The 20,217-nt window shown below is 36.2% G+C and overlaps 2 protein-coding genes across 2 annotated transcripts in view; both read left to right on the top strand.

Annotated features, from left to right (window-relative positions):
• The first annotated feature begins 822 nt into the window (after window positions 1-822).
• On the top strand, window positions 823-4,228 carry rbm43 (RNA binding motif protein 43). Its single transcript, XM_026288529.1, has 4 exons — window positions 823-931; window positions 1,693-1,880; window positions 1,984-2,069; window positions 2,849-4,228. Exons 1-4 carry the CDS (start codon window positions 924-926, stop codon window positions 4,151-4,153), a joined length of 1,587 nt encoding a protein of 528 aa, XP_026144314.1. The 5' UTR covers window positions 823-923; the 3' UTR covers window positions 4,154-4,228.
• A 2,723-nt stretch (window positions 4,229-6,951) lies between these two features.
• The window catches only part of myo1g (myosin IG), a 53,238-nt gene continuing 39,972 nt past the window's right edge, over window positions 6,952-20,217 (top strand). Inside the window, exons 1-12 of the mRNA XM_026288528.1 lie at window positions 6,952-7,178; window positions 8,599-8,807; window positions 11,630-11,723; window positions 12,649-12,814; window positions 14,267-14,320; window positions 14,454-14,552; window positions 14,742-14,858; window positions 15,014-15,220; window positions 15,650-15,795; window positions 15,917-16,031; window positions 16,115-16,285; window positions 16,554-16,624. Coding sequence (XP_026144313.1) covers window positions 7,084-7,178; window positions 8,599-8,807; window positions 11,630-11,723; window positions 12,649-12,814; window positions 14,267-14,320; window positions 14,454-14,552; window positions 14,742-14,858; window positions 15,014-15,220; window positions 15,650-15,795; window positions 15,917-16,031; window positions 16,115-16,285; window positions 16,554-16,624 — 1,544 coding nt within the window. The 5' untranslated portion in view covers window positions 6,952-7,083. The remainder of the gene's footprint in view (window positions 7,179-8,598; window positions 8,808-11,629; window positions 11,724-12,648; window positions 12,815-14,266; window positions 14,321-14,453; window positions 14,553-14,741; window positions 14,859-15,013; window positions 15,221-15,649; window positions 15,796-15,916; window positions 16,032-16,114; window positions 16,286-16,553; window positions 16,625-20,217) is intronic.

Below are 20,217 nucleotides of genomic sequence, written 5' to 3'. Positions count from 1 at the left end.
CTCTCTCTCTCTCTCTCTCTCTCTCTATTATTTTATTATGCCACAGTCGAATGCCTCTGCTCTTTCCATTCATGAATATGTGTAAAGCAGCCGTTTTATCATACTAGATACATTTAAACACTTCTGTTATAATGCTAGATGCACCTATTCTGTATATTGCAATGTGCAGATGTTTTGATATGTCCAAGTTGTTTGTACATTAATGATTGTTATATTAAAACGTCTTTGGTGTTTCCATGTTTTCTACAGAACATCGAGGGATTATGTCATTGACACGGGTGTCACTGGTTAAATCAGAATCAGAATCAGAAAGAGCTTTATTGCCAAGTATGCTTACGCATACAAGGAATTTGTTTTAGTGACATAAGCTTCCAGTACATAGAGACAACAACACACAGACAAAAAAAAAAAAAAAAGAGAGAGAGAGATTTACAAATTGGCAAATAAATAAGTGTATAAACAATTCTTGAAGGGTTGGCAGGGGAGCACCAATAATCCTTTCAGCTGTCCGAATAGTTCTCTGTAGTCTTCTGATGTCTGTTTTTGTTGCTGAACCAAACCAGACAGTTATTGAAGTACAGAGGACAGGCTCAATGAAGGCTGAGTAGAACTGTTTCAGCAGCTCCTGTGGCAAGTTCAAGTTAAAACTGTGTAAGGATTTAAACATTCTTCGAAAAATTTGGGAAAATGTAAGTACACAAGTCAGCCAAATATAAAACACTGTTCTAGTGGTTTTTGGATATTTTCTTAAAATAAATAAATAAAATAAAAAACTATTGTGCCTTTAAGAGAGATACTCTTATTTTTCAAGTTCAAGTGGACACGCCCCCTTGTTTCCGTGGAAACGTGAGCACTGCGCAGTTTCACTTTCACATAAGAACAAAGAATGGTCGAATCTTTGCTGCAGTATCTTATCCACAATCATGAACAGGTGAGTGTTCATAGTGTAAATACCTTAATTGTTGTACATTTATGTTCAAATTACACTGCATTTCCGGTTCCTTACGGTATGCTGGGAGGCCAGTTGTAATGCACGTTTTCCGTGTTCAGAGCTCCACTCATGAAGCTACAAAGATATCCAGCAACTCTCTGTTTTAGTTATCAGAAACTGTGTTTCCGTTCAATTTGCGAAACAAATAACGCTTAACCGATACGTCTACTCTCTCTCCGGTGCAGTTAGACTGCAGTTTTGTTGGTTCTGGCTTGTTTACTTCCAATATAGAAGAACTCAAAATCGTGATATATTAAATTAAATAAAGTAATTGAACGAATGACCTGAAATTAATTTGTGTTTGTGTGTTGTTTTTTTTATTATTAATTTCTGTGCAAATGTATTGATGATGATGATGATTATTATTTGACATGTAACTTATTTGGATATATTTTAATTCTTGTTTAATAATTGTTTGTTTCCTTGTTTTTGACTTGATATGAAAAGGAGGAGGTATGGATTTCATATTCAGGCATAGCATTTTAACAAGTCCCTCTGCAACATTATTTTTCTTAGTCCTCTAGGTGTAGACAGTTGTCTCATTCCAAATATTTTATCTTGTGACATATTTATGTGAGCTTAAGTAATAATAACGTTGTTTGACAGACAAACAGGCTCTAGAAATAGTCATGTTGCTTCATTTTGTGTTGTAATAGGCTAATTTATTATTTGTAACTTCCCCCCACTATTTATTGATTTAGTGTTGAGATGGACGTGAAGGAAATGGTTATTGAAGTGAATGGACTTCCAGACGACTACCCCAATAATAAAATGATTGACAAATTAACCATGCACTTTCTGAGGCCCAGCAACAATGGTGGAGAGGTTTTAATAGTGATATATCCCACCTCCAACAAAGGCCAGGCTTATGTTGTTTTTGAATCAGAAGGTATGATACTTGCATTGATGTCCTGTTCTTATACATATATTTAAGTTTAGCATCATATTTCATGACCAACATTTCTTTTTCTTTTTTTAATTCAATATATTAGTACCCCGAGTCTTGGACCATAATCATGTTTTGGACCTGGATAGTCAGTTTTACCCACTGGATGTTAAAAAGGTACATCAGCCTAAGGTAAGACATTATATTGGTGAATGTTATTCTCCTATTATCTTGTTTTTGAATTTGAATATTTATCTTTCCAGGGCCCCAGAGACAAATCCAAATTTTAATTTGCAGCATAATTAATGCTTTCTGAAAGTAATGCTCTGGCACCATCTAGCAGTCAGAAAAACTATAACACACAGCTGAAATGATTTTCCAATTATAAATATAGTTTACTCAAGAAAGCTTTATGTTCAAATATCAAAATACATCTAATATTGAAAAACATATTGACATTTTAGACTGATGAGCATTGTTTTTTTAATGCACTGATAGGATTAATGCACTAATGCGCTTTTGAATTTCAATTACTTATTGCATGGTTCGTCAAGATTCAAATAAGACTAAAATTAATAAAATAAGAATAAAAATCTAAAACAAATATGCATGCATTGTTTTGGTTCTTTTTCTGCTCCGGACAGATAACTTCATTTTGAAGTCTTAGCCATATGTTAATAATATGCATGTCATTAACTGCCTCATGCAATGCATGATGTCCGAATCTGAAACAGTTAAATGCATATAAATGATTAAGTATTAAAAAAGAAATGTCTAGGATTTCCCTAACGTTTAGTCTGCATACTACCATCATGTTTACATTGTATAGTGATGCGCTATTTAAATATTGAGATATACTTTGCATATAAGGAGGACCAGCACTGCACAAACTGAATAAATAACAGCCAAAAAGTGAATGGTGACAAAGGTATTTCCTTAACATGCTTATTATGTTCATATTGTTTTCTCAGTTTGACATGCCAGCTGAAGCATTCCTTGATGTGAGCATGTTCTACAATCAGAAAACGATCCGAAGTCTTCTTCATAGCTTTGATGTCTCAGAGACCAGTTCAGGACAGCTGCATTTGCGGGGAACCTTTCTTAACCTAAAACGCATCCATCCCAAACTCATGCATCTCCTGGCTCAAGAAAACCAATCGCAAAGAAGCACACCTTCACAATGCACTAATGGCTTCTCGTCTGACTCTGTCTCCAGTGACTATCAATCTAGATCTCATTCCACATTGAGATACATTCACAGAAATGGTAGAAACCCAGATTCTGGAATAAACTCAAGATCCCCAGACTCCCCAAGCAGACAGGCACTCATGCAGGCTGCCTCTTCACTGGAGTTTAGTTCAAGCACAGAGTATTCATTCAGCAGTCCCATCAGGAGCTATGAGGACTCCAGCGTAACCGCTCAGCAGCGGAATCCCTCGTCTCACAGGAAAACTGAGGATACCTTCCCTGTGGATCCACTCGCGTTCAAATATGTAATGCACTTTAAGAAAGATTTTATTGAAAAGATAGAATCTGATCATCAAACTCACGTCAGCCATGTAGACGATTCAGGAGTTGTTATGGTTAAACTTTCAGGAGGATCCTGTGAAGATGCAGGTAAAGAATTGCGCGAATTCATGCAGAACACCAGCTCATCTTTACGCACACAAGAAATAGACCTGCATGAACTCATCAGCAGTCGAAGGACACACATTACTGAGAATGCTCACTCATTCCAAAAGATCTACAATGTTTTAATTAAGGAGGAAAATGACATTCTCAAAGTGGTGGGTTCCTCTAAAGAGAGTTATGATGCGAAGGAAAGGCTTCTTGGACGGGAGGTTAACATTGTTTTGCCAAGACACTTCGCAGGGGACTCTATGCGACGCAGCAGCTCTTTGCCAAGGCAAAAAATAATGCATAGAGAGGAGAACCCAGACTTGGGAGGACTTCCTGATGCTGTGTACACCACTTCTGTTAGTAGATCCCCTGCCTCACAGTCTTGGACTGACTCTCAGTTACAAGCAGAAGTGCAAAAGGAAAGAGGTCGCGAGTCCTCTAAATCCTCTGCACACCGTGGCAGGTCACACAGTGTCTCTCGGTTACAACACAGAAATGAGAGCAGAGTAAACCAAGAACCATCAGTGTACAATAAGCAGGATTTGACACCCCCTCATGAAGTTCAAATATCTAAAAAAGGGTCCATTCCTAAAATAATGGCTGCCCTTACACCTAAAATAAATATCAATTTCAAAAACAAAAGTAAAAATTGTTAAAACAACATTAACCTGTTAACTGTCACTCACGTTTTTGAAGATAGACATGAATGTGCATGATACAAACCTAAATCTGATGATTTCTAAAAAGTGATAGAGAAAAAGGCAACGAGGAAGTCTTTTTTTTTTAAACAAAGGTCAAAGCTCCTTTTGTAATGTAGATTTCTGAGGGTGCACTCTTGTCATAAATTCATCTATTACTTTTCCTACATAATTTTTAACAAAAAATATTGGTAAAATATATATTTGGGAGTCTTAGACCTTTCCAACGATATATAGTTTGTCAAGATTAGATTAGATTTGATTGTAATATAGTATAGTCAACGTAGGTGTCCCGTATACGGGACGGGGTGACATTTAACAGGTTAAAACACGATTTCCTCATATAAGAACCCTTTGAGACTTTTTAGAATGTTGATAGTCAGACACTTAAGAGAATGCTGCTCTATGCTGATAGTTCAGTTTGCTTAGAAACATATACTGTATATTCATGAGAAATGTATGGTTTGACTACAAAAAGAAAATGTAAAAGTGATTGATTGACTCCCATGGAAATTAATTTCCACTTATTTCTGTGTTTTAAAACGCCTAACTCAACTGTAAAAAAATATTGAAACAACACAAATAATTTCAGTGCATTCATAAAATTATCGGCTTTACATTTCTGCTTCTAAACCCTCCTTTTTTGTTGTTGTTGTAGTCAAAATTATGCCACAAATACTGTCAGTTGGGTTTAACCTGGAATATAAAATGTTACTCAATCTTGCAGCAATCAGTGTGATTATTTTTGAAATTATTGTCTCACATGTGATGGAGCAAATAAATTTAATTTCCGGTGTCTCCTGTCTAATATCATTGCAGTACTTGCATTGTATTCAGTTATTTTTTGTCTAGAGTTCATTACCATGGTGACTCAATGAGGAAGTGTCTTTTTCTGCACTCTACAGGATGTGAGGCAGGCCCTGTGGTTGAATTATGGACTGAGCGCCTCCCTGTCAGAAAAAAAGAAAAGAAAAAAGAAACGAGCTCTTGTGCTGAAACCATTAAAATATGAGAAATATATTTACAAATAAATTTTCCTTAGAATTTATAAAGCACTGATTTTTAATTAATATTGTATGAATAGAGAATGTGTGAATTTATCGAGTATTTCTATCAGATTCAGTTTAAAAAAAAAAAAAATCGCCACAAATTTTGGTCTGCTATTTAAGAATTTCACCAGTGGTCACATGATTAACTGGTTGTCTTAACACAGTATTGTTTGGTTCTTTTTAGACATTTCAGATATTTTAGGCATTACTGTAATGTCATCAAATGTCATTTCCTTCATCGACAGATGACTAATGTTAATCTATATGAAATGATCCATGAAATGTGTAATAGTTATACATTAAATACTGTGTATAGGGACTTGATAGTGGCTCATTCTCAGATTTCCATTGTTCTCAAACTATTGTAATCCAATAAACATTCCTTACAATAAACTGAATAAGGTGTTACTAATTCTGAAAACTTTTTAATTTTTATTGACAGAATTTTCATTTTTGGGTGAACTTTCTCTTTAAGTCAATATTCACAATGACATAGCCTTTTGTATTTAGAGCAGTACATTTTTGTCATGGACCTGAACTTTCAGCTCTCAAATGTCCTACCTTTTAAACTTGAATCCATTTAAATTTTGGTTGCCAGTTATTTACTACCATTTTGTATGTACATAATGTGTACATGTACTGTATTTAATAAAACACAATTTGTAATACTGATTAAGAAGAAACAACATTTTATTTTGGATGGTTTAACTGGTATCAGTTAAATACTATGGAACCATCCAAATGAAGATGTTCAGTGATAGTATCACTGACGTGACATGACCTTCAGCCAAGTATGCTGACCAATACTCAGAATTTGTGCTCTGCATTTAACCCATCCAAAGTGCACACACACACACACACACAGTGAACACACACCCGGAGCAGTGGGCATCATTTATGCTGCGATGCCTGGGGAGCAGTTGGGGGTTAAGTGCCTTGTTCAAGGGGCACCTCATTCCTGGTATTGCCAGCCCGAGATTTGAACCCACAACCCTAGGGTCAGGAGTCAAACTCTCTAACCACTAGGCCACGACTTTCCCTGCTGATTGGTATCACAGCACATTGGTTTTGCTCCCAGCATCTTTTTTATTTCTCCATAAATGGCATGCTGTGCGCTCTTTCCTGTCGGTTTGTACCTTGTTTGGTCCTGTTGTTTATGGTTGTGCGTAGGTTTGTCAAGAATGGAACAGATCCTAGATTAGTGTGTGTGGGCAGCAAAACTCGGACTATGTGGGAGATCTAGCTCTTGACAGCTGTCTATGATCCAAACTCTCATGTGATTGCAGGACCAGATAAAGATGGTGGGCTTTCGGAAATGCCATTCATCCTCTTGTAAGATAATGATCACTTATAACTTATTGTATTGAATATACATGACTTATTGCATGTGTATAAACGCCAAACTGGTTTCAAGTCAAATGACACAACAAACACATGGAAGGTTACGAAAGGCAAAGGACTGAGCAAAAAACGGTTTCGTTAGCAGGACAGAGGTTTAGTTAAGGTTTCGTTGTGGCTGCTTTCAGGGCCTGTGGTAGCTCAGCAGCATGAGAAATACTCTTGTGTTTAAAGATAGTTCCTTCTACCACATGCGTACAGAAATACGCACATGTTCTCTAGAACAGGATGACATGCTGGGCCTGCAGACCGCAGTCAACACTGACTTCACTCAGCACAGCCTCAGATCATGAAAAACCAAGATGTAGGCCACACCCCCTCTACATTCGTCTCCTCTACCGGCTTCGAGGGGACGGCAGTCTGTGCTGGGTCTCTGTGTCTTTCTCGTCACCTTCCACTTTTCTTTCCATCCATTTGGCCTTCATATAGACTCCTGCAGGGATGGCGGAGCTGGAGGGCTTGGAGTTCGGAAAGTCAGACTTTGTGCTTCTAGACGAGGTGACCATGGAGCAGTTTATGGAGAACTTGAAGTTAAGGTAACATTTACACTGAAATGATCTTGGGTAAGGAGATTCAATGGACATTGTGTGTTATAAAGAACCTGACAAGACGACAGTGCTCAATATTACTCAGTGCTTTGATAAAAAATAATTTTTATTTGTGGAACTTGCTTCTGAAATCTGTTTCACTTTCAAAGTGGGTATTTCATTCTTGGTTTATGTTTTTTTGGGCCTTTTTGACCACTCCCTTCTTGGTAGACAATGCTGTGACGAGAAAATGATGCATTTTAAGAAGATAAAAGCAGAGGGGAAAGAATGTGTCATTTCGCCTTTGACTTTCCCGCTCATAACTGAAATATTAATTTAAGTGGCTGACATCGACAGCTTAAGAGGCCAAAAATGACATCTTATCATGTCTTACGACAGCGGATCATAGCCAGCCAGTAGGATCTTCTAATGATGAAATCACACAGTTCTCCTTTCATTTAACATTCAGCATTTGCACTCAAGTCCCACATCTGTGACGTCATTGGTTAAAATCAGATGACCTTTTCGCAAGACTCTTTATGACTCTGATGTTAAAGAGTGTTCGATGTTTCACTGCACACTTGTTTTGTCCGTCAAAGATTCTTATGCCTCTTAAACCTCCTTAAAAATAAGCTCAGTTCCTGTCCATCCTGTTTGTTTTATCAGCTGAGGTATGACCAGGCCTCATGTGACTGTACCACACATTCAAACATCGAAACACCAGAGTTCATGTTTTGGTGAAGTCAGAAGTCCTACAAACTGAACCCTTAAATATTACCGCTACTGTCTTATTATTGAAGTGTCTGTCGACATTAACATGAAAGTGCTTGTTTTGAAAGAGTATAAAGACTTCATCATCTACAATGACTAATGCATTGTAACTTTGTATTTTAGATGTATGGAAGAAAGAGATAGCATGTTAGTGGATATGTTTGTTTAACTAAGATTACACTATATTTTAAGCTGATTGAAATATAGAAAGTGAGTCATCTTGAGGCCTATTACACTTCCTGTTCTCACTTCCCAGCCCCGTATCACTTCCTGCTGAATACAGCCGTGTGACACTGAGAGACATAATGTACTGCAGCACATAATACCTAGATTAACATCAAGTTATAACACTTCTTTAAATTTAAATGAATCTCCAATTGTATTAAGATATCTGATAGATTCAAATTTAGTTCATCATGTTTTATAATATTAGTGTTGAATAAATTCAGGATGAATTCCTATCTGTTACTTCATCTTAAACCTCTGATCCCATCTCACTTTGGAGTAATACTCAGTCAGTGCATCCATCAGTTGTTCTTTGTGTCTCTCGATTTCAAAAGGAACCAGCACTATGATGAAAACAATGAGTCTTGTTATAGATGTTTCTGCTGTCCAGCTTGACATGCATATCGTTCACAGTATTGTTTGTTGTTTTCAGGTTTGAGAAAGGCCGTATCTACACTTTCATTGGAGAAGTAGTGGTGTCAGTCAATCCGTACAAACATTTGGATATCTATGGGAAGGAGGTCATTGAGAACTACAGGGGAAGGGAACTCTATGAGAATCCACCTCACTTGTTTGCTGTCGCAGATGCCGCTTATAAAGCCATGAAGAGACGAGCCAAAGACACATGCATCGTCATTTCAGGTACATCAGCTACTAAACACACAGTCACAGCTGAATAAAACAACAACAATCTTACAATGATCAACAACACAATAATCCATTTTGACAACCAAAATTAAAAATGCACAAATGCACAATGAAAACATATATTATTTCACCCTAGACATATCAAATGATGTTCAGAAAAATCTACTAAACTTTTTTAGACAAAATATTTTTTAAAGGTTTATGTTGAGTATCATATTTTTTTATCATATCTTTTATATAATTCACATACCCAAGGAGTAAAAACACTTTTATTTAGAGACGCAGACTGAGCAAAAATATGCAGTTTGGGATATGCAGATCTGGTTACATATTTATTGCCATATCGCTCACGACTGATATAAAAATTATAATTATACTTTTATTGGAGTACTACTTGTGCACAATGTGCACAATTTCTTAATATTAAACCTTAAATGTGTTTTATTGTCACTTTTGATGAGCATTGTATGATCTTTGAATAATGTTGGTCTTTAAATGCAAGATATTTAAAGGGTACTGGAGGTATACTTGCAATAGTTTCGTTTTAGCACAATAAAATAAAAGTTGGTATATATTTTGTTAGACCTCAGCATCACTTCTGCAAAATAAAAGGGCCTTAAGTACAAATTTAGTTCTAATTTAGCTGACTTTAAATATACCAGTTAGATACACTAAAAGTAGAACTGCATGGTATTTTTGTATATGTAAATGAATTTAGTTAGTTTAACTCTGTATTTTTTTTTATTATGGAGGGCAACATATATTAAGCAATGGAATAAAATGGTGATTGAGAGATCCTCAAAAGCCTGATGGATTATAGTTGATACATGATTTAGCATGATTTTTTAAATGTTTAAGTATGGGCAGTAAAGTAAATCTAAGCTGCTTCAGTCCAGTAAGTGTTCATCTTAAAATATATTAATAAAAGGGACGGGTATACTTCAAACTAAAAAAATGAATTTTGAATTCAAAAAATGAAATTGAATTCAATCGAAATCAAGCCAAAACCTATATAATCAATCCAAGACCTACAGTTGTGCCCAAAAATATTGGCAGCCTTGGTAAATATGATCAAATAAGGCTGTGTAAATTCATCTGCATTGTTAATACTTTTGATTTTTGATTTTAAAAAATCCACAAAATGTTCTCCTTTCATTGGATAATAAGAATTTTAAACGGCGGGCAAATATCATTATGAAATGAATGTTTTTCTCAAATACTCTTTGGACACAATTATTGGCACCCCTTGAAATTGTAAATGTCTTTGAAGTATATTCCTATTCATATTCACAATTCTGAGCACTCTAGCGTGATTATAAACATGAAATCATCCAGCTCTGCCTTCCTGTTTCACAGAAATATAAAGAAGAGCGAAAACAAAGCCCAAATTCCCCTAATCATCCATCACACTGAGAAAAACCAAAGAATATATTTCTGAGGTGGAGCAAAAGACATTGGGACTTCACAAATTGGTGAAGTGGCTTTAAGAAAAGAGCTAGAGCGGTAAACATTCCCATTTCCACCATCTGGGCAATAATTAAGAATTTCCAATCAACAGAAAATGTTAGAAAACTGCCTGGAAGAGGACGTGTGTCTATATCATCCTAATGTGTGGTGAGAAGGAGAGTTTGAGTGGCTAAAGACTCTCCAAGGGTCACAGCTGGAGAATTGCAGAAAATAGTTGAGTCTCGGGTTCAGAAAACTTAAAAAAATAAAAAATGGTGTTGTTTGGGAGGGTTACAAGAAAAAATATCATAGCTTATTCAAAAACAAACTAAAGCATATTCAGTTATCAGCCATGATTGGAATTTTAAATGGGACTGGCTTCTTTGATCAGATGAAACTAAAAAATGAGCTTTTTAGCAGTAAACACTCAAGATGGGTTTGGTGAACACAGAGAGAAAAAGTACCCCATGTGTACAATGAAATATACAGCTGTATTTTTGATGTTGTGGGCCTATATTTCTGCTGGAGGTGACATCTTGTTTAGACACATGGCATCATGGATTCTATTAAGTACCAACAGATAAAAAATCAGTAAGTGACTGACTCTGTTAAAAATCTTATAATTGACCATGTTTGGATTTTCCAACTGTACAATAATCCAAACACAAACCTCAAAAAACAACACAGAAATGGGTCACTGAGCTCAAAACCAAGCTTCTGCTAAAGCGATTCCAGTCCTCTGACCTGAACCCTACGAAAAATGACATGAGTGAACTGAAGAGAAGAAGCACCTGGGAATCTGAAGGGTCTGGAGTGATTCTGGATGAGGAATGGTCTCTGATCTCTTGTGAGGTGTTCTCTAACCTCACCAGGCATTATAAGAGAAAATTAAGAGCTGTTAAACTGGCAAATGGAGGTTTCAAAAATTATTGAATAAAAGGGTGCCAATAATTGTGTCCAACGAGTATTAGAGAAAAACATTTATTTCATAATGATATTTCCCCCCATTTAAAATTCTTATTATCCAATGAAATGATACATTTTTGTGAATTTTTTAAATAAATGATCAAAAGGATTAACAACACAGATGAATTTTCACAACCTTATTTGATCATATTTACCAAGGGTGCCAATATTTTTGGGCAAGACTGTTTATATAAAAGCTGAGCATATAAAATCTTATTTTGCTTTCATATTTCATACCTCTTCCTTGCTGACTTCAGCGCATCTGTAAAACTGTTTGGAGCAGCAGAATTACTCTGTGATGAACCGTGAAGAGAGTTTGTCCACTGTGCGTTTAATTTGGGAAGGATAAAACTGATAAACAAAGACATTACTGTATGGACTAAACAAATCTCCTTGTGTTTCAGGTGAGAGTGGGGCAGGAAAGACTGAGGCAAGCAAGTACATTATGCAGTACATTGCAGCAATCACTAACCCCAGCCAGAGGGCAGAGGTCGAGAGGTTAGTTTTCTGGGGATACTGACAGCTCTGGACTTTCTAGGGATATTTATTTTCTTTTGTAGTTCATTTGGTGCTGGCCAATGATTAATCCCGATTAATCACATCCAAAATAAAAGTTTTTGTTTCTATAATATACAGCGGGTGAAATAAAATATTATGATTATTCTAATTTCTGAACTTATTTGTTTAGTTGTCTTTGTATGGATGATTACTTGGGTTGTTACTGACATCAGGTGAAAGCTTCATGCCAACATCACCTATAGAAATATATTTACTGAGAAAAATGGTGATGCATTCAATGCTTATTTTACTCGCTATATGTGTCTGTACTGTGTCTATTTATTATGTATAATGACACACACATATAGTATATATATAAAAAATCTTTACATGTATATATTTATACTCATATATAGAATTACTTAATATATAAAGATACGTTATTTTCTTATATACAAACATGCGTATGTGTGTATTTATATATACATAGTAAATATACACAGTATACACATAGATTAGATTAGATTAGATCAGATTAGATTCGATTTGATTAGATTCAACTTTATTGTCATTGCACATGTGGGTACAAGGCAACGAAATAGGCTATATTACGTACACAGTAACTTTTATTTTTGGATGTGATTAATCATTGCTAATCACTAAAAGCATTTTATTGCTTTTATTACAGTATTACAGTATTATTTACAATAATATAGTTAAACAGATTTGTATGACTATTTGAAAAGAAAATGGCAAATGTTCATGTTTAACAGACTGTTTAACATAAACTTGGGGAAGAAGGCTGAACATTTAACTTCTAGAGATGGCAGTATGATATTGAGTTTGTTTTTTACGTGTAAGCTGACGAAACACGTTTGTTTATACATTATTTATTGCCTATTGCTGTATTTGCGTCCTACCACAGTGTGAAGAACGTGCTTCTGAAATCCAACTGTGTGTTAGAGGCCTTTGGGAATGCTAAGACCAACCGGAATGATAACTCCAGCCGCTTCGGAAAATACATGGATATCAATTTCAACTTCAACGGAGACCCCACAGGAGGACACATCAACAACTACCTGCTGGAGAAGGTGAGCTCTTCAGTGCTGTATCAGTACTCATTAAAACTTGTGGCAGGAACATGACATGAATATAAAACGTGATATTAGCACGGAAAATAATAGTAGTTCAATTTGAATGTAGTGATCGCAATTTGATGAAAAAAAAAATATCTGTTAGCCCATATTTTTTCGGCTCGGTTTTGCTAATATTATGCTGTTTTTACTGAGTGTGCAGGGCTTTGTTTTCATGTACAGGTTATTGTTTTGCTTGGTTTGTTCAAACTGTTCGGCGCAAACCATATAAACCATTTTTATTTTGTGAAATACCTGTTATTTATAAGTCTTGTAATATTGTTCAATGACAATTCGAAGATATTTTTCCTGTCCAATATGGAATGTTCTCAAGACTAGAAATATTGTATCATGGTCTTTGATACCTTTCTCAGAATTTTAGCGCTAAAGCATAAATTTTGGAATGAAACATAGAATGCTCGACTTTTGAATTGCTTATATATATGTGTGTGTGTGTGTGTGTGTGTACTTGTTTTTCTATTCTGGTGGGGACTTAAACCTGAATACACACAGACTCATGGGGACTTATGGGGACCCGTGGGGACCTAAATTGAGGTCCCCATGGGTAAACAAGCTAATAAATTACACAGAATGTAATTTCTTGAAAATCTAAAAATGCAGAAAGTTTCCTGTGAGGGTTAGGGTTAGGGGTAGGGTTGGTGTAGGGCGATAGAAAATACGGTCTGCACAGTATAAAAACCATTACGCCTATGGAGAGGATAGCTGACCAGACATGTGTGTGTGTGTGTGTGTGTGACCCTGTACAAAGTTACAATAGCCCAAAAACCATTGTGTGGGTCAAAATTTTCTATTTTTCTTTTATGCCAAAAATCGTTAGGATATTAAATAAATCATGTTCCATAATTTTTTATTAGTAATATGCATTGCTAAGAATTCATTTGGAAAACTTTAAAACTGATTTTCTCAGTTATATCTTGGCCCAATATTGTCAGATCCGAATAAACAACACATCAATGGAAAGCTTATTTATACATCTCCCAGATGATGTTTTATCTCAATTTCGAAAAATCTACACTTAAGACTGGTTTTGTGGTCCAAGGTCACACACACACACACACACACACACACACATACACACACACACACACACACATACACACACACACACGCAAACACACACACACACACATATATAATATATGGCAATAAATAGCCATTGCTGCTCTGCAGAAACTTTTATATATTAAAATATTAGTCAGAATAAAAGAAGAGGTGAGAAATCATTCCTCTGAGTGCAACTTTTACTAGGAAAATAAGGTAAAGACAAAAAAATCCAGACATTTACTGAAGAGCTGTCCTCTTTTATCAGGTTGAATTGTGAGTCCTATTAATAGGCCTACTGTATAGTACAGAAAAGCAAATAACACAAATACTTTGCTGTATTTACAGTCTAGAGTTGCCCAACAGCAGGATGGAGAGAGAAATTTCCATTCATTTTATCAGGTGAGATCTTCCGTACAGGTTATGGTGAATGAAATTATGATATTACTTCAACAGTGCCAAATGCTGCAAGAACTGGGATTGAATGTTTAATAAACTTAAGATAAATCAGCATTTACATGCTCTGTTTGTGCAGGTGTTACGGGGAGGATCTGATGAACTGCTGAAGTCTTTGTATCTGCAGAGAGATCCAGCAGAATATGCCTACACCAGTCAAGGAGCCGCAGTTACACTTGTACGTACTTATCCTGCGAGTATATTACAGTTTATGAACACACAACCTCTTCACAGACTGAATGGATAGCATTCTGCTCTCCGATAGAGTTTATAAAGCGTACAGCGAATACTAATATTTCAAAATATACAGTGTTTCTCAGCTTTCCTTTTTTTCCTGTCGCCCTGTCATTCCAAATCATGTTCACAGGCATCTAATAATGACTCCTTATGTCACAAAGCTGTGATGGCAGCACTGAAAGTGATAGGCTTCACTACCGAAGAGATCAACTCCATCTACAAGATCCTCAGTACCATCCTACACCTGGTGAGTCCCATACTGAGTGCTCTGGAAGACTTTTCTGCTGTTAAAATTCCTGGTCGCAGTCTAATTTGAAAGGCCAATGTAGTAGTTAAATACAACAATTAATATATATATATATTAACCACTGGTTTAAATGCCTTGCAATGTTATTGTTTCAGGGTAACCTTCAGTTTACGAGTGATGGTGAGCATGTCATAATTGTTGGTGAAGATACAGTGAAGCACATTTCTGAGCTGACGTCCACAGAGCCTGAGAATACCAGAAAAGCACTTCTGTACCGCACAGTGGCTACTGGGGGTGGAGAGGTCATTGAAAAGGGACACAACGAGCAGGAAGCTAGCTATGGAAGAGACGCTTTTGCCAAGGTATTATACACTTTCTTGCTAAAAGTCTTCCTTGTCTGTGGCTCATTCATCATCTAGTTATTCTAATTACACAAAGATTCTTAGAGGTAGCATATTAAAAACCTTATTGTTCTCTAATCCTTTTAATTTTGCCAGTTTGGTTTGTAAGCATCCTGTAACTTTAAACTCAAAAGACGCTCTTTATTTGAAAGACTATACAGTATTTTGCAGAAATAGCTAATTAGGAAACATTTGACATGAAAGAATGAATACATGAAGACACGGACACTTACCATCAGTGTATGTTTAGTATCAGGGAAATGGGAGTGTAGGAAATTCAAAACTTGCATCTGTTTTAGGTGTACAATAGGTTTTGTATTTTGTATTAGGTGCACAAAAATTTACTGTATTATATGTTCAGTTCTTATTTTGTCCTGGCTTTTATTTTAGGCTTTATATGAGAGATTATTTGCATGGATAGTGGGTCGTATTAATAGCGTGATTGAAGTGAAGGACTACAACCCTGTTCTGCATGGCAAAAACACTGTTATAGGTGTGCTGGACATTTACGGCTTTGAGATCTTTGACAACAACAGGTCAGTTTCATTCATGCATTGTGTAGTTATTAATATTGCTTGGCATTCAAATTCTTCAAATGCATTGGACTTTTTTTTTGTTTAAATGGTTGATTCTTTCATACCTGTTTCATGTCCGCAGCTTTGAGCAGTTTTGCATTAACTACTGCAACGAGAAGCTACAGCAGCTCTTCATTGAGCTTATTCTACGGCAGGAGCAGGAAGAGTACCAGAGAGAGGGTATCACGTGGCAACATGTGAGTATGATACAAAAACGTAATCCATGCCGAGTATAATCCATGCACCTTTTCTCTAAACACTGGACCTTTCTTTCTTTTAGATCGAATACTTTAACAATCAGATCATAGTGGATTTAGTGGAGCAGCCTCATAAGGGCATCATCTCCGTCCTGGATGAAGCCTGTCTCACTGCAGGGAAAGTCACAGACACCGTCTGCCTGGACAGCATGAACAAAAAGCTGGGCCAGCACCCTCACTACACCTCCCGGAAAGTAAGCACTCGGAAGAGTTAGCATTCTTTCCTGCCTCAGCAATACCCCGAGCACTTCACATAAGCATACATTTTTAGGCCCGTCGTGAATTATGAAACAAAACTGCAACCTCATTTAACAGACTCTGCAATTCTGCATCAGGTTCAGAAGGGGGCAGTATTCTCTTGCATTAGACCCATATAGAAACGAAAACATGGAGAGTCTGAAACCTGTTGATGTCTTGACTATTGAAACTGATGATTTTTATTATTTCCCCCCTCTCTCTCAGCTCTGTCCCGCCGATAAGACCATGGAGTTCAATCGAGATTTCCGTATCCGACACTACGCGGGAGATGTGACGTGAGTGTTTTATAGTCCTGCAGGTGATGTGAACATGCTGATGGGGAGAGCTTGAAATACTACTAGTCTTTCATTTTAGCAGCAATCTGAAGCTGAAGCTGAAATGTTTGCATATTCTCAAGGACAAATGAAAGCTACAGAAGATGCAACATGGCTAAATATTGACCTCATGGTATCACTATGGTACATTTGCCATTCAGTCCACATTTAAAGCAATATAAAATAAAAAAAAATAGTTTTCTTTAGAATTAAATGCACTGATAAATCCTTCACAGTAATGCTAAATATATGTCATGATATACTTAGTGTAGTTAAACAGCAATGTAATAACTGAATTAGTTGACATTTAAGCTTTTCCACAGATTACTATTAGCAATAGCTCTCTAACCAGTGGAAATGCTATCATAGAGTACTTTTATCCGTAAAAATTAATTAGGCCTTATTCATAAAATGTGCGTACGATTGAATTTGATCCTAATACATTTCATGTATGTTATCTTGTATTAAATTGAGGAACAATCTGGGATTTCTAAAGGCAGAAACTGAAGTTCTTTTGCTTAGTACACCAACTAAAGACAATGTGTACAAAATAGTTTGCATATATATATATATATATATATATATATATATATATATATATATATATATATATATATATTAATACCAGTAATAAGATTAATTCAACATTGTTTGCACATTTATTGTTGTACTTAACCTTAAAGTGATATTTATGGGCCTTCTGAAGGTGGAGTTGATTCATTTGTACACATTGGGCTTAAATGAATTGCGATTTCTAAAGAGGGATGCATTTAGGAACATTTTTATTCATTATTGTACATCTGGTTCCCCAGCAGAGATACCTGAAAGTTAGCAGGTATTAATTTTTTTTTAATTTTTCACCCTCATAAAAATGTAAAATGTATTGCATAGACTGTATGCTGGCAGCTGTACTTGCCCTAAAAAGCAGAGCTTTGAGGAATCATTGCATTTCGACTTAAGTTCTAAATCTAAGAAAAACAATGTGTGAAATAAATGTCCACATGTACCATGCATATGAATTTGTACTAAATGTACATATAATTGTGCTCTCTCTCTCTCTCTCTCTCTCTCTCTCTCTCTCTCTCTCTCTCTCTCTCTCTCTCTCTTTATATATATATATATATATATATTTCAGCTTTTGTTCCATAGAACTAGGATATCCTGGGCTGAGATAATGATAATGATCTTTCTATGAAAGTCTGTATAAGCAAAATTTCTTGTAGACAATGACACCCAGGAAGCTTCAGTGGTTAAACCACGTAAAGATAAAATAAAAATAGAAAACTTGATACCAATACCAGTGCAATGGAGTAATCTCTCAAAAATCAAAAGGGGAAATTAAAAATGTTAAAATAGTTTTCAGACCACCTGCGATAGACATCAACAAACAAGACCCTATTTGGCCGGTTCTTCATGAAAAAGTCTGAAGATGTGACCACATCAGTACGATCTCTTGTTGTCATCTTGTAATTATGTTAATGTCAGTATTCTAAGGACCTTGAACATGGATTTCACGTTGACATTATGCGTTTATCTGAAGGTGAAGTTTCTTTAAAGCTTGGAGGATTTATAAATGCATGAAGTTGCTGCTGGTGCAGATGTCTGCAGTTTGCTGTACCTCAGCAAAAGCTGTGTCCCCATTTAGAAAATAGCAAGACCTTTTCTCATTGAGGAAAGAGGAGCAGAGAGAAGCTACTGGAGGGCTCAGCTCTGAAAATAGATGACACATTTTTTTCCTTTAATGAGCATGTGCTTAAGTATAACTCCGGAAGTAACTGATTAAAGCTAAATTAGTCTTGAAATAAAGTTTCACCGTGCATTTTTGCAGTTTCCTGTCATGTTCTCAGATCTGTTCCTATCAAGTCTGAGGGAGTGAACTATGAAAGCCGTTAGGAGGAGTTAAGGAGAGTATTGTAAATTCAGCGTTTCTTTGACGACTGGTCCGAGAAATGGGATGAACTGTGTCGGCAGCCACGTGTCACATGCTTGATAATTAGGTCAGGACTGCAAAGGACCGTCTGTAGCACTGAATGTCACTATTATGACAACCCTGCAGTGAAAGCACCGAGCATGCGCACAGTTCTGTGACAATCACTTTGGATCTGTCTGAGAATGCACGGAGCATACAGATCTGATAGACGGATGCCTGTCTCACGCTCACCCAGACACACACACTAGGAAGTCCCCTTAGGATGAAGACTGTCAGAACGGGCATGTCAACCCCTCAGTCACACTTACAAAAAATAAAATCTGTGAGATCCCTTAGGCCCAGCTGTGTCAGTGATGGAGGAAGGTCTCGCTAAATATACACTATGAACGTCCCCTCAAAACATGACCTATTTCCCTCACTCTGTCTCTTGCTTCCCCTCTCTCTTTCTTTTTTTATTTCTTCCTACCACCCCCCCCCCCCCCTCCCCCTTCAGTTGTGTATTTCCTTTTATGTAGTCTACTTCTGTTCAGAATAGCATATTACCATACTGTACTAGCCTTACTATTTCTGCAGCACAGTGCAGTGTATTTTCTACTGGGCACAAAAGCAGATAACAAATTAGTGCATTGCGGCTGTGATTTAACTAAAACGAGGGAACTAATTAGTGCAACATGACGATGATTTAACTAATGCGAGGGAACTAATTAGTACAATGTGGCCATGATTTATGTGCCTCTAGAAGCTTGTTTTCTGCAAGTGAACAGTGGATTACAGAGCCATCACAAAGAGGCACAAAATCACTTTCTTTAACATTAACCGTTCCCTACTGGTGGAATGACCTGCCCAACAAAATCCCAGTAGCTTCAAGAAATGGCTAAACACATCTCTTTCATCTTTATTTGACCCTCTGTAAAAAATACAAATTTGCTATTTGTACTGTATTAGAATAGCCAAGATTTGTTACATATTATTCGTACATATTATTACACATACATGTTATTGCTCTTTTGCTGGTTTTGATTGCTTCTGTTTTCCTTATTTGTAAGTTGCTTTGGATAAAAGCATCTGCTAAATGACTAAATGTAAACAGAAATGTAATGATTTAAATTAAATGCGTTGATTAATTAGTGTTAACTAATCTAATAAGTGCAATATGACCTCGATTTTCCCTAGAACTAAGGGAACGAATTAGTGCAACATGGCCACAATTGAACTAAAAACAGGAAACGAATTAGTGCAAAATAGCCACGATTTAACTAAAGTGACGGAAAAAATAAGTACAATTTGGCCACAGTTGAACTAAAATGCTGAACATTGAAAAATCAAGCATTTTAACTGTGTGCGGTGAAAGTAGAAATAAGAACATATCAAACTAAGTAGCATCTGAAAAAATCTCTATATTATTGCTTATTTAAGAAATGATGCACAATAAAAAATGTTTTATTCAAACATAACTGCATGCCACTGACATGCAACATGATGAGCTCGTGTCAAAACAATGTTGCATACAGTATTACGGAGATTTTCATTTTTGAGTTTAACATTGTTGAAAAAACAAGGCTGGGGACTTGTTCTATGCATTGGATATTGATTGTTTTTGTTCCAGTCAACCGTGTATTAAGAT

This window comes from Carassius auratus, chromosome 19, assembly GCF_003368295.1.
Source record: "Carassius auratus strain Wakin chromosome 19, ASM336829v1, whole genome shotgun sequence".
Taxonomy (NCBI): domain Eukaryota; kingdom Metazoa; phylum Chordata; class Actinopteri; order Cypriniformes; family Cyprinidae; genus Carassius; species Carassius auratus.
Note: the sequence above shows the minus strand (reverse complement) of the source record. Positions and strands in the feature narration are given on the sequence as shown.

What these genes read in the sequence shown, in the direction of transcription:
- rbm43 (XM_026288529.1), top strand. An exon ending in TGTTGTTTTTGAATCAGAAG is followed by an intron (nt 1,881 to 1,983) that starts GTATGATACTTG and finishes TCAATATATTAG; the next exon opens with TACCCCGAGTCTTGGACCAT. An exon ending in AAAAGGTACATCAGCCTAAG is followed by an intron (nt 2,070 to 2,848) that starts GTAAGACATTAT and finishes TTGTTTTCTCAG; the next exon opens with TTTGACATGCCAGCTGAAGC.